This window comes from Pelobates fuscus, chromosome 5 (assembly GCF_036172605.1).
Source record: "Pelobates fuscus isolate aPelFus1 chromosome 5, aPelFus1.pri, whole genome shotgun sequence".
Classification (NCBI taxonomy): Eukaryota; Metazoa; Chordata; class Amphibia; order Anura; family Pelobatidae; genus Pelobates; species Pelobates fuscus.
The window spans coordinates 119,939,682-119,952,281 of NC_086321.1; the positions used below are offsets into that span (position 1 = coordinate 119,939,682).

Below are 12,600 nucleotides of genomic sequence, written 5' to 3' on the forward strand. Positions count from 1 at the left end.
GAAAACAAAAACAATATTAAAAGACATACAAAACAATATAAATCGCCGTAATAAGCGTACCACCAGGACCGAAGATGCAGATAAGTGGTTAACCGCATGAACCACCGACATATGGTCCATAAAAAAGATAACTTTCCTGTCCTGCAACATCTCCCCCCCACAACGCCAAAGCCACCACCACCGGGAACAACTCAAGAAACGCCAAATTACGGATAAGAGGACTTGCTTTCCAAGCCTTCAGGCCACTGAGCAGCACACCACCTGCCCACCACAAAATGCACCAAAACCTATGTTCCCCGAAGCATCCATGAACAACTCAATATCCTCCGAAGAAGCTGCTGCTACACGAAAGAAGACCCGTCCATTGAAATCACATAAAAAGGATTCACAGATCCACAAATCCGCCTTCATGGTCCCCGAGACCCTGACAAAGTGACGCGGAGACTGGACCCCACAAGTTGCCCTTGCCAAAAAACAACTAAAAACTCTCCCCATAAGAATTACCCTACACGCAATATTCAGACTGCCTATCAAAGAGCTCTCTCAAAGTAACCTTTATGGATCCTCTAACATGCACCACGAGCTCCTGAAGTGCAATCAACTTATCCCTAGGCAGCCGACATTCCCCTGCCACCGATTCAATCTCTAACCCAAGAAAACTGAGACAAGTGGTAGGGCCCACCGTCTTGTCGGACGCCAGGGGTACCCCAAACGAAGGAGCCACCCATTCCAAAGACCGATCACAAGGTATGGCCTCAATGGTCCGACCCGGCAGTGACCACACACAAGAAGTCATCGATATAGTGCCCTAAGGAACCCTCACCGATTCCTCCTTCACCACCCACTCCAAAAAGGAACTCAACTTTTCGAAGTTGGAACATGAAATGGAGCAGCACATAGGCAAGCAAAGGTCCACAAAATAAGCCTCATCAAACAGACAACTTAACAGATGTTGACAATCTGAATGGATCGGTAGTAATCGAAAAGCCGACTCCACGTCAGCCTTCGCCATCAAAGTCCCGCGTCCGGCCTTCGAGCCAACTCAACCGCCTGGTTAAATGATGCGTAGGAGACAGAACGCAGTGCCGCATGCACCGAAGAACCTTTCGAATATGACAAATGATAGATCAGGCGAAACTTACCCGGTTCTTTCTTAGGCACCACGCCCAAAGGTGAAATCCGTAAGTCTGCCAACAGAGGTTGTGAGAATGGCCCAGCCATCCTACCCAGCTGAACCTCTTTAGCTAATTTATCCCGAACCACCTCCATATGCTCTGCAACCGACTTCAAGTTGTCACACAATTGACCCAAAACCCTTTCCTTGAAAGGAATACAAAACCCCTTTGAAAATCTGTCTAAGAATAACTGTGCATCACCCTGGTTCCCAAGGCAAGGCAACATCACGCCGACCCGGGGTTGCCCTTAGTTGAAGTGGATGGCGCTACCGCACCCCCGGCAGACTAAATGCTGACTTTCCCCACTTGAAGCACCTGTTGAGGCCGTGGGCACCCCCCAGCCCGAACAATCATGCTTAAACTTACAGGAGACACCCCACTTGCATTGACCTTCATTAAATGTCCAACAGAACCCTTTCTTTTGACTGGCTGATGAAGAAGAGGTTGATCCCGCCCCAGCCCCACCCTGAAAGGGCGCAGCTTTCTGAGCCATCATCAGTTTCATCCATAGAGGTAGGTCCATCTGGTCCCACAGCATCCTGGGATTAGCCGGCAACCTTTGACAGAACTGCTTGTCGTACTTCCACCAAGCCAAGCCCCCACAAGTGCGATAAGCCTCCCAGATCCCATCCACATAGCAGAAAAACTGAGAACACAGCTCGGGAAACTTCTCCCCCAAGATACTAACCAAAATACAGAATGCCAATTCCCAATTTTCCGGTACCTCCGTCTCTTTTCCTCCTCCTCTTTCTTGACAACCTTCTTATGTTCCTCCTTCAGATCAAGATATTCATCCGAAGGAAGGAGCAAGAAGATCTTGAGGAATTCGCCCCGCCACATCTTTTCCTTCACATCCGATTTTAGATGACAACCCAAAGGCCCGGTGAATGTTACATGTACATTCTGCCTGGCTACCTCAGGGATCTCACCTATCAACTCTGCACGCTCGCTGACCACTGCCGATGTCCCCAACCCGAGTGAAGTTACTGTAGTCCCGCCCTGAACACTGCCCGCCACAGCTACCGGAACCGTCGAGGCCACCACACTCCCGCCTGTCAGTGGACCCCACACCCGACTAAAATGTGCCTCCTGTGTATCCCCGACAGCCCAAGAGTTAAGAAAGGACCTCAAGCTATCCAAGAGATTCCCAGAGTGTAGTGCAGAAGAAGACTCACTGCCAGAATCCTTGACCTATCCTCAGAAGAAGTTGAACGCCCCCTGCTGTAATGCCTTACAGAAGGGCTCCTGTCTCTGCTGCGCCGATCCGCCGTGGAAAGCCTATCCTCGCTGCACTTGGTCCTATCCTTGGAACGCTCCTGAAAAGTAGCCTGGCCTGGGACACCTGGTGACCTGCTATCCCTCGTCCTAGAGCAGTGCTCCCTGCACTCCTGGACAGCATGACTCTTCCAATCCGGCCTATCAAACTGCCCGGCTCCATGTAGCCGTATGCACTCTCTCCCACCTGACCCCGGGCGGGCCGTGCTGCGCCCCCCAAGCTCCATTTGGGCTGCATTCCCACTATCAGGGCTCTACTTGTTAGACCTGCCTGGCACCTCCCTGGCCATAGAACTGCTATGTCCTATCCCTGCCTGGCTGCCTGACCAGCCACCGCCCGCACTGACTTAGCCCCACTTGTGACATTGGCCTCCACCGCAGCTAACTGGGCCCCAACCAGGGCCGTACCAGACTCCTTCCTGCTGCCTGGACCCCCCACGGATCCACTCCGTGCCCCTGGGCAACCACGTCCTGCCCCACACATTTCCCAAGGATTCACCAAGAGCAGCAGGGGCGTCTCCTGCATTGGTTGCAGACCTGGTGGCACTCCAAGCCTCTCCGGAGCCTGTTGTCCTCAGCATCCGACCTTTCCTGCCAGCTGCCAGCCAATGGGGCACAGCCTGACCTGGGAGACACAGACGTGCTGCCACCCGTCCCTGACCAGCTCCAGCAACACCGCCTGACGTAGACCGCCTGCCAGGGGCCTCCGCGGCCGACACCTCAGGCCCACTGCGGCCTCAGCACCGACCGCTGCCTCAACCACGTGGCCTGCTCCAGAACCATCTACCGTGGGAGCAGCTCCTGGGGATGGGCTCCTCCTCTGTGCCGGCACTGAACCGGGGCTCAAACTTTGGGGAGGCCTAGTCCTCCACGAGGGCCGTCACTCCGAACCCACCGCGCGCCTACTAGAAGGCCCAGGGGATGCCATCCGCTCCTGTAGCCACGTGATGCCGGGCTCCCTCACCTGCAAGGAATTCTTTGACAGGATCCATCTGAAAAAGAAAGAAAAAAACCTACCCAAACCTGAGAGACAACTGACAGGTAAGTTTAAGTTTAGTTAAGATGGTCACTTCACAAAATGGCCAGTATAAATACTCCCATTGTAGCTCCGCCCCACCCAGCTTCCTATCTGTCACTCAACTTCCTTTGGCTGTTATGCCTACCTCCTGGCTCTGTCAAGGCCCACTCCCCTAGCTGCGCTGATCCATGGGCTACAGTATTAATGGTCATGAAATGCGTTTATTCCTAGGTTTTATTATAGCAGAACTGGCACACCATAGCTGTAATATATGATATGTAACTCTCACTTTGCATGTATTATTTTCTTTATTTATTTTCTTTATTATATCAAAACACATAAACACAGACTATTATATTATATTCTTATTCTGACATATGTGTCCGTGAATATATATAAAATGAATATATATAAAAACCACATACATAACACATGACAAAAATATTTTTAGAAAATTGATTGTATCCAAAATGTTACATCTGAGACAGACAAAACAAAAAATAAATAAAAAAAAGAGAAACAAAAAGGCAGACATTGTAGTGCAGAGAGTGGGACCAACTAGGGAATATATTTTCCAAAGGACTGTTTGCAGTAATTTACCTTTACAGACTGTTATCTAACAGTACACTTATACAGTTATAACCGTCTCATCTTCTGCATTATAAAATGCACCCACAGTTTCTCTTTTGGAAGTCCCATTTTACTTAGAACAGTCCATGTTCTGGAGGCCCCCTACTACCACCATCCCCTGTTTTGTCCTGATATCTCTCTCTTTTCTATGAACTCGAAATATAAGTGTAAAACAGCTTTGCAACAACAAAATTCACAATAATATGTCTTTCATTTACAATACATATGCTTATAAATGAAACAGTGCAGGGAAGATACAGCGATCTTTTTCAAAATTGTCAGTTTCAAAAATGCTTACGACTCCGAGTAGGTCAGAAAGTCACCTCTTACAGCCGGAACAGCTTCTCCCCTTAACAGAGCTACAACTTTGGCCATTTGAAAAGTTGAGAGGTAAACTTTCACCTGAGCTGCATTTATTTAAAAAAAAAAAAAAGGGAAAAAACGTCTACAGAACACTGTACTGTAATTGTAATTGAGACAGTGAAACATCTTTTTTTAAAAAAACATAGTGCTTCACTCTCTTACTTTGCACCCTTACGTAAATAATCATGTCATCACGTTTACAGTTTTGTTTTATAGTTATAAAATCTTTACACCATGCAAATGTATCAGTTTTAATAACATGTATTCACAGTGACAGTGAATAGCAACGCATACATAGCTTCTTGTTAGAATGCATATTCATTTACTGTGCACAAGGACATCATGTTAGTTGTATGAATGTCAATCCACAATGGCATGGTGTAGACAGGTAGTTTTAATGTTAAAATGTATGTTATACTGCAGAACCATATTAACCAACATAAGACTGCTGTCCATAATGCTGCTATACTTTGTGGTCTACACTACAGATCCCTGTCAACGTAAAGATAAGATCTATGATTCTACGTGGGATAACGACTGTAACTTGCCTGTTAAATACAAACATAGAGACACTTTTTAAGTCTTTATGATTAATACCTTTATGTGATGGATCCAGTTCAGTGATAAGACTATTTTGTTTTTCACAGGCATACCAGCACCACCTTGTGGACAGACTAAGGGAGTACATTTTACTTCTTAATTTCATCCTTTTTAAAACAAGTTTTCTAATGTTAAATATAGACGCGAAGAAAAGGGAGGTTTGAGGCAATGAAATGATACATAATTGTAAAGAAAATGCAGTGAATGCATAAGGTGGCCATCTAGAAAAGGTGGGCTCAAAAAACTAAGCATGGGATAATTAGATAGAGAGACGCTTTGCTCATGAGATACGAATGAAAGTTACACACTAGGCTGTAGCTAATCCATTCTTTAAAATTAATAAATAAATAAATAACAATAACAATAATTTTAATATCTGCAAAAAAAATATACAGACGTACAACAAATAATACAGGGTTCTTCACCAATGTGAAAATGCCAAGTGAAATCAAAGTAAATTTCCCATTTATAGCCAAAATAGCTAAACTGGAAGCATAACTGACTTAGATCATTTTTGCAGTTATTATGGCCTTAAATGTGAAATTCACAATGAATTCTCACTTTGGTGAATAACCCTGATAAAGAAACTCACATTTAAAGTTCCCACGATGGCTGGAGACCATCACGTTTTCCAGCTTGTGTTGTGAGTTGTGTCTAGACCAGAAAGTGACTCAGTTAGTCGTGATAAACAGTGTTTTAAGTATTTATTTATACTTTCCAATTCTCAGGACTCTTACACGTTGTTGTTTACAGCTGTAGTGATGACATAGTAATGGTAACGCTATCTTTACAGTTTGAGAAACATATATATTTTTTACAATCTTTTTTATAGTATTATTATTTATAAAGTGCCAACAAAATCTTCAGCGCTGTACAATAGGTAGACTCATAAACAAGTAGTTCAAGTTGTTGTACCTACAATTTATGTAGTTCTTCATATTTAATCAGTTTTTCAGATTTCGGATTTCAGTGTGTGACGATTAGTGGAGTTGTATGGGTCATTTGAATATTAATATTATTAGCATTTATATAACACCAACATATTCTGCAGAACTTACATTTATAGAATGAGAATTTCTGACATCAAGTAATGGACATACAAAATATTAAGAGCAACAAGATAATAAGAAGGCCCTGTTCTAATGAGCTAACAATCAATTAGAAGATATTGAATTCTAGAGATATATACACTTCCCAACGGTTTATTTCCAAATGTAGGACCTCACTGCCTATTGTTTTATTTTCAAATACAGGGTGTCATTTCCTAAAGGGACACTATAGTCACCAAAACAACTACAGCTTATTGAATTTGTTCTGGTGAGTAGAATCATTACCTTCAGGGTTTTTGCTGTAAACACTGTCTTTTCAGAGAAAATGCAGTGTTTACATTACAGCCTAGTGATAACTTCACTGGCCACTCCTCAGATGACTGGTAGAGGTGCTCCCTGGCAGCCATTCAGTGTCTCCAACCTCTGCATTGAGACTGAACTTTCCTTATAGAGATACATTGATTCAGCTAATCTCTATGAGGAGATGCTGATTAGCCAGGGCTGTGTTTGGCTTGTGCTGGCTGCGCCCCTGATCTGCCTCCTTGACAGCCTCAACCAATCACAATGCTTTCCTATGAGAAAGCATTGTGATTGGCTGAGAGAATCACATCTGATGATGTCAGCCAAGCAGGCAGATCAGTGGCAGAGCCAGCAGACTAGAATAAAAGTAAGATTTTTCTATATTTAGGGGTGGCAAAGGTGACCGGGGGGGCTATATGGTGTTTTAACACTATAGGGTCAGGAATACATTTTTGTGTTCCTGACCCTGTAGTGTTCCTTTAATGTTTAAAGCATCACTTCCCAATGTTTCATTTCCAGATACAGGCCATCAATTCCTAATATTTTACTTCCGAATGTTACTTAGGTGTCACTTTCTAATGTTTGATTTCTAACTGGAAGCAAATATTCCTAATGATTTGTCTCCAAACTTCCTATTTGTATTCTCCTTTATCTCTGCTATGGACCTCCCATTAATGTGGAAAATGTTTCCACATGCGTTTACCACTTTGTTGTCTCATGAAAAGACCCTTTACTTCTACAACTTTCTTATGATGGAAATATGATTCCTTCAAATATATAACACATATTTTATCTATGAAACAAACTGATGCTAAATCTGTCTAATTATGATTCCTTGTATCAGCTGGAACATACATTCTTTACATGTCTGTATATTCTTTCACCATTGTTTTGTACGTAAAACCCATTGGTGTGGTAGGTACTGGTGACGTACAGGTAACAGTGCTTGAATCACATAGCGTTCAGGGTCCTGACTAATTAGTCTATGAAAGAAAAGATAGGATGCTACTACTTGGGTCAGATCTGTAAACTGTATATATGTATATATTATGCCAATATCGTTTAATGTTTTAAAGGCAAGATGATTGAGTTACTTTAATAGACACTGTATTGTTTATACTGTTCAGTCACCACTTTTTATAATTTGAAACTTCATTGATAGGCTTACAATTGATGGTACAAAGAACATAAATGTGTGTTTTTATACTGCAGAGAATGGAAAATTCCATGCATGTATTAAGTGACAGTTCGGTAAATTCAATGCATGAACTATATGTGCATCGTGTGTCGTGTTTTTGATTTGTTTGTTTTTCCTTTTCAGAGCAAGTTGGTGAAGTATTTCAGCCGCCAGCTGTCCTGCAAGAGGAAGGTGGCCCTGCAGGAGCGTAACGCAGAGCTCGAAGGCTTTCCACAACTTATGCACTGGTTCAGGATAGTCAACATCCGCAAGGAAGTAATGGAGGTAATGAGCCAACAGCTGTGTATCTGTACACCATAAAAATGGCAAATAAACCAGCATGTTGTAATGACAGCAAACAAGGCATAGAACAAAGTGCTGTAAAAGTGTTGCAGGCACGCTATACACCAAATAGCGTCAAACAAAATATCCTGCCAGCGGGTACTGGTACCGTCTTTCCCAAAAATAAGACCGGGATATTAATTTATGCCCTGAAAAATGCACTAGGGCTTTTTTTTGGGTTATGTCTTATTTCGGGGAAAAATGGTAGCAAGCATGTGCAAGAAAGCAGGTCTACATTAGGGGAATTCCCCGAACATAGATAAGCTTACTAGCGCATGGAATCCCGCAAATATACATTCGGGGGAATATCTTATTTTCGGGAAAAAACTGTATTCAATACAACTATGACTCACTTAGTGGTATATTACAGCACAGAGTAGAAATGAGAATAACAGCATGGATACATGTACTCTATATACCAAACATTATACTGTAATTAAAATTCTCAACAATATATAGTCCTTGTATTGTATTTTTTTCTTGGTTGGGCACAAATATCACTGTTTGTGTTGAGCATCTAGGGAAAACCCATTGCTTGCTGATTTGTGTAAACAATACATTTATTATAATTAATTGTTGTATAGCTAAAACTCTGAAATGCAGGACTTTCAAAGTGGTTAAAGGAACGGTTTAGACTCCATAACAACTTCATTTAAATTAAAAGTGCTACATAGTAAATTGGAAAAAGATAGAGAGAGCTCTAAAAGTCAAATTAGACTGGGGAATAGTAATTATCTACTAAATACCACTCTACAAACAGGATACCATACAAAACCCTCAATGTAAACAACAGCGACCAAGTTCACAAATCTCTAAAATGTCTTTATCTGTCCCAAACGGTTCGCCGGCGAATAGTTCCCGGCGAACATAGCGTGTTCGCGTTCGCCACGGATGGCGAACATATGCGATGTTCGGTCCGCCCCCTATTCGTCATCATTGAGTAAACTTTGACCCTGTACCTCACAGTCAGCAGACACATTCCAGCCAATCAGCAGCAGACCCTCCCTCCTAGACAGCATACAATTTAGATTAATTCTGAAGCTGCATTCTTTTTTTTGTGTATTATTTTTTTTTTGTGTTTATTATACATTATCCTCCATAGCTAGTAACCTGTGTTTATTATACATTATCTCCCCATAGCCAGAAACCTGTGTTTATTATACATTATCCCCCCATAGCCAGTAACCTGTGTTTATTATACATTATCCCCCCATAGCCAGTAACCTGTGTTTATTATACATTATCCTCCCCATAGCCAGTAACCTGTGTTTATTATTCATTATCCCTCCCATAGCCAGTAACCTGTGTTTATTATACATTATCCCCCCATAGTCAGTAACCTGTGTTTATTATACATTATCCTCCCATAGCCAGTAACCTGTGTTTATTATACATTATCCCTCCCATAGCCAGTAACCTGTGTTTATTATACATTATCCCTCCATAGCCAGTAACCTGTGTTTATTATACATTATTCTCCCATAGCCAGTAACCTGTGTTTATTATACATTATCCCCCATAGCCAGTAACCTGTGTTTATTATACATTATCCCCCATAGCCAGTAACCTGTGCTTATAATACATTATCCTCCCATAGCCAGTAACCTGTGTTTATTATACATTATCCTCCCATAGCTAGTAACCTGTGTTTATTATACATTATCCCCCCATAGCCAGTAACCTGTGTTTATTATACATTATCCTCCCATAGCCAGTAACCTGTGTTTATTATACATTATCCCTCCATAGCCAGTAACCTGTGTTTATTATACATTATCCCCCATAGCCAGTAACCTGTGTTTATTATACATTATCCTCCCATAGCCAGTAACCCAGGCCCGGACTGGCCATCGGGCACACCGGGCAAATGCCCGGTGGGCCGCGATGGCCGTGGGGCCGAGGCCGGCAGGGGAAGGTCCCAGGACTTCCCCTGCCGGTTTATGCAGGGCCGGCACTATCCGAGCGCCGGCCCCGCTGTATTCCATGTCGGGCCGGTGGGGAGATCAAAGATCTCCCCACCGGCCCACATGCTATCCAATGCGGCCGCCGGCGGGGAGAGAGGGTGGGAGCCAGCCTGCACGGAGAGAGGACCCGGCGGAGCTCTAACTTGCAGCTCCGCCGGGTTCCTCTCGCGAGATCCGGAGCGTTGCCATGGCAACGACCGGATCTCGCGAGAGTGAGCTCTAGCCCGCAGGCTAGAGTTCACTCACCACGAGGACCACCAGGGAACACTGCCACTCTGCCTCCCAGTCCCAGGAACCAGTCCCCCCCTCCCAGGCTAAAGGTAAGAAGGGAGGGGGGGACATAATGCCTGTTATTTTATTTGTTTACCCTCCCCCTACACACAAAATCCATTCTAACATTTATACATCACTCACACCCATCACACTCAGCACTCTCACACCCATCACTCACACCCATCACACTCAGCACTCTCACACCCATCACACTCAGCACTCTCACACCCATCACACTCAGCACTCTCACACCCAGCACTCTCACACCCAGCACTCTCACACCCATCACCCACAGCACTCACCCACAGCACTCTCACCCACAGCACTCTCACCCACAGCATACACAGCACTCTCACACCCATCACACACAGCACTCTCACACCCATCACACACAGCACTCTCACCCACATGATACACAGCACTCTCACACCCAGGCCCGGACTGGCCATCGGGCACACCGGGCAAATGCCCGGTGGGCCGCGATGGCCGTGGGGCCGAGGCCGGCAGGGGAAGGTCCCAGTACTTCCCCTGCCGGTTTATGCAGGGCCGGCACTATCCGAGCGCCGGCCCCGCTGTATTCCATGTCGGGCCGGTGGGGAGATCAAAGATCTCCCTCACCGGCCCACATGCTATCCAATGCGGCCGCCGGCGGGGAGAGAGGGTGGGAGCCAGCCTGCACGGAGAGAGGACCCGGCGGAGCTCTAACTTGCAGCTCCGCCGGGTTCCTCTCGCGAGATCCGGAGCGTTGCCATGGCAACGACCGGATCTCGCGAGAGTGAGCTCTAGCCCGCAGGCTAGAGTTCACTCACCACGAGGACCACCAGGGAACACTGCCACTCTGCCTCCCAGTCCCAGGAACCAGTCCCCCCCTCCCAGGCTAAAGGTAAGAAGGGAGGGGGGGGCATAATGCCTGTTATTTTATTTGTTTACCCCCCCCCCTACACACAAAATCCATTCTAACATTTATACATCACTCACACCCATCACACTCAGCACTCTCACACCCATCACTCACACCCATCACACTCAGCACTCTCACACCCAGCACTCTCACACCCATCACCCACAGCACTCACCCACAGCACTCTCACCCACAGCACTCTCACCCACAGCACTCTCAGCCACAGCATACACAGCACTCTCACACCCATCACACACAGCACTCTCACCCACATCATACACAGCACTCTCACACCCATCACACACAGCACTCTCACACCCATCACACACAGCACTCTCACACCCATCACACACTCACACCCATCACACACAGCACTCTCACACCCATCACACTCAGCACTCACACCCATCACACTCAGCACTCTCACACCCATCACACTCAGCACTCTCACCCACATCACACACAGTACTCTTACACACATCACACTCAGCACTCGCACATTCAGCACTCTCACACACAGCACTATCACACTCGGCACTCTCACACCCATCACACACAGCACTCTCACACCCATCACACACAGCACTCTCACACCCATCACACACAGCACTCTCACACCCATCACACACAGCATTCACACCCATCACACTCAGCACTCACTCAGCACTCTCACCCACATAACACACAGCACTCTCACAACTATCACACACAGCATTCTCACACACAGCACTCTCACACACAGCACTCTCTAACCCATCACACACAGCACTCTCACACCCATCACACAAAGCATTCTCACACACACATCACTCTCACACACAGCACTCTAACCCATCACACACAGCACTCTCACACACATCGTACACAGTACTCTTACACACATCACACTCAGCACTCTCACACACAGCACTATCACACTCAGCACTCTCACACCCATCATACACAGCACTATCATACACAGCACTCTCACACACATTACAAACAGCACTGTCACACACAGCACTGTCACACACCACATTCTTACACACATCACACACAGCATTCTCACACACACCACTTACCGCACCCTCACATACCACTTACCGCACCCTCACATACCGCACCCTCACACACAGCATCCCTCACACACAGCATCCATCACGCACACATACTGCAACCCTCACATACACACAGAACCCCCCCAACACACTGCACCACACACATACACAATAGTTCCAAACACACACATATATATACATACACCCACACACACACACACACACACACACAGCACCCCTCACACATACTGCACCCCTAAACACATTACATTCCAGACACACACTAGATCCCTTACCCAACTCTGGATCATCTACACACATATAAACACTAGATCCCTATATACACTCTGAATCCGTTATAAACACACACTCACTAGATCTCCTACACATTCTGGGTCCTTCAAACACACACTAGACTCCTATACATACACACACACACACACACACACACACCACTCTTAACATATACACTCTGAATCCCCTATACACACACACA

General features: G+C 45.4%; 1 protein-coding gene across 2 annotated transcripts in view; it reads left to right on the forward strand.

Annotated features, from left to right (window-relative positions):
• KSR2 (kinase suppressor of ras 2) overlaps positions 1-12,600 on the forward strand; it is a 462,507-nt gene that overhangs the window by 83,495 nt on the left and 366,412 nt on the right. For both annotated transcript variants that reach the window (XM_063454189.1, XM_063454190.1), the window contains exon 2: positions 7,732-7,872. In XM_063454189.1, coding sequence (XP_063310259.1) covers positions 7,732-7,872 — 141 coding nt within the window. The remainder of the gene's footprint in view (positions 1-7,731; positions 7,873-12,600) is intronic.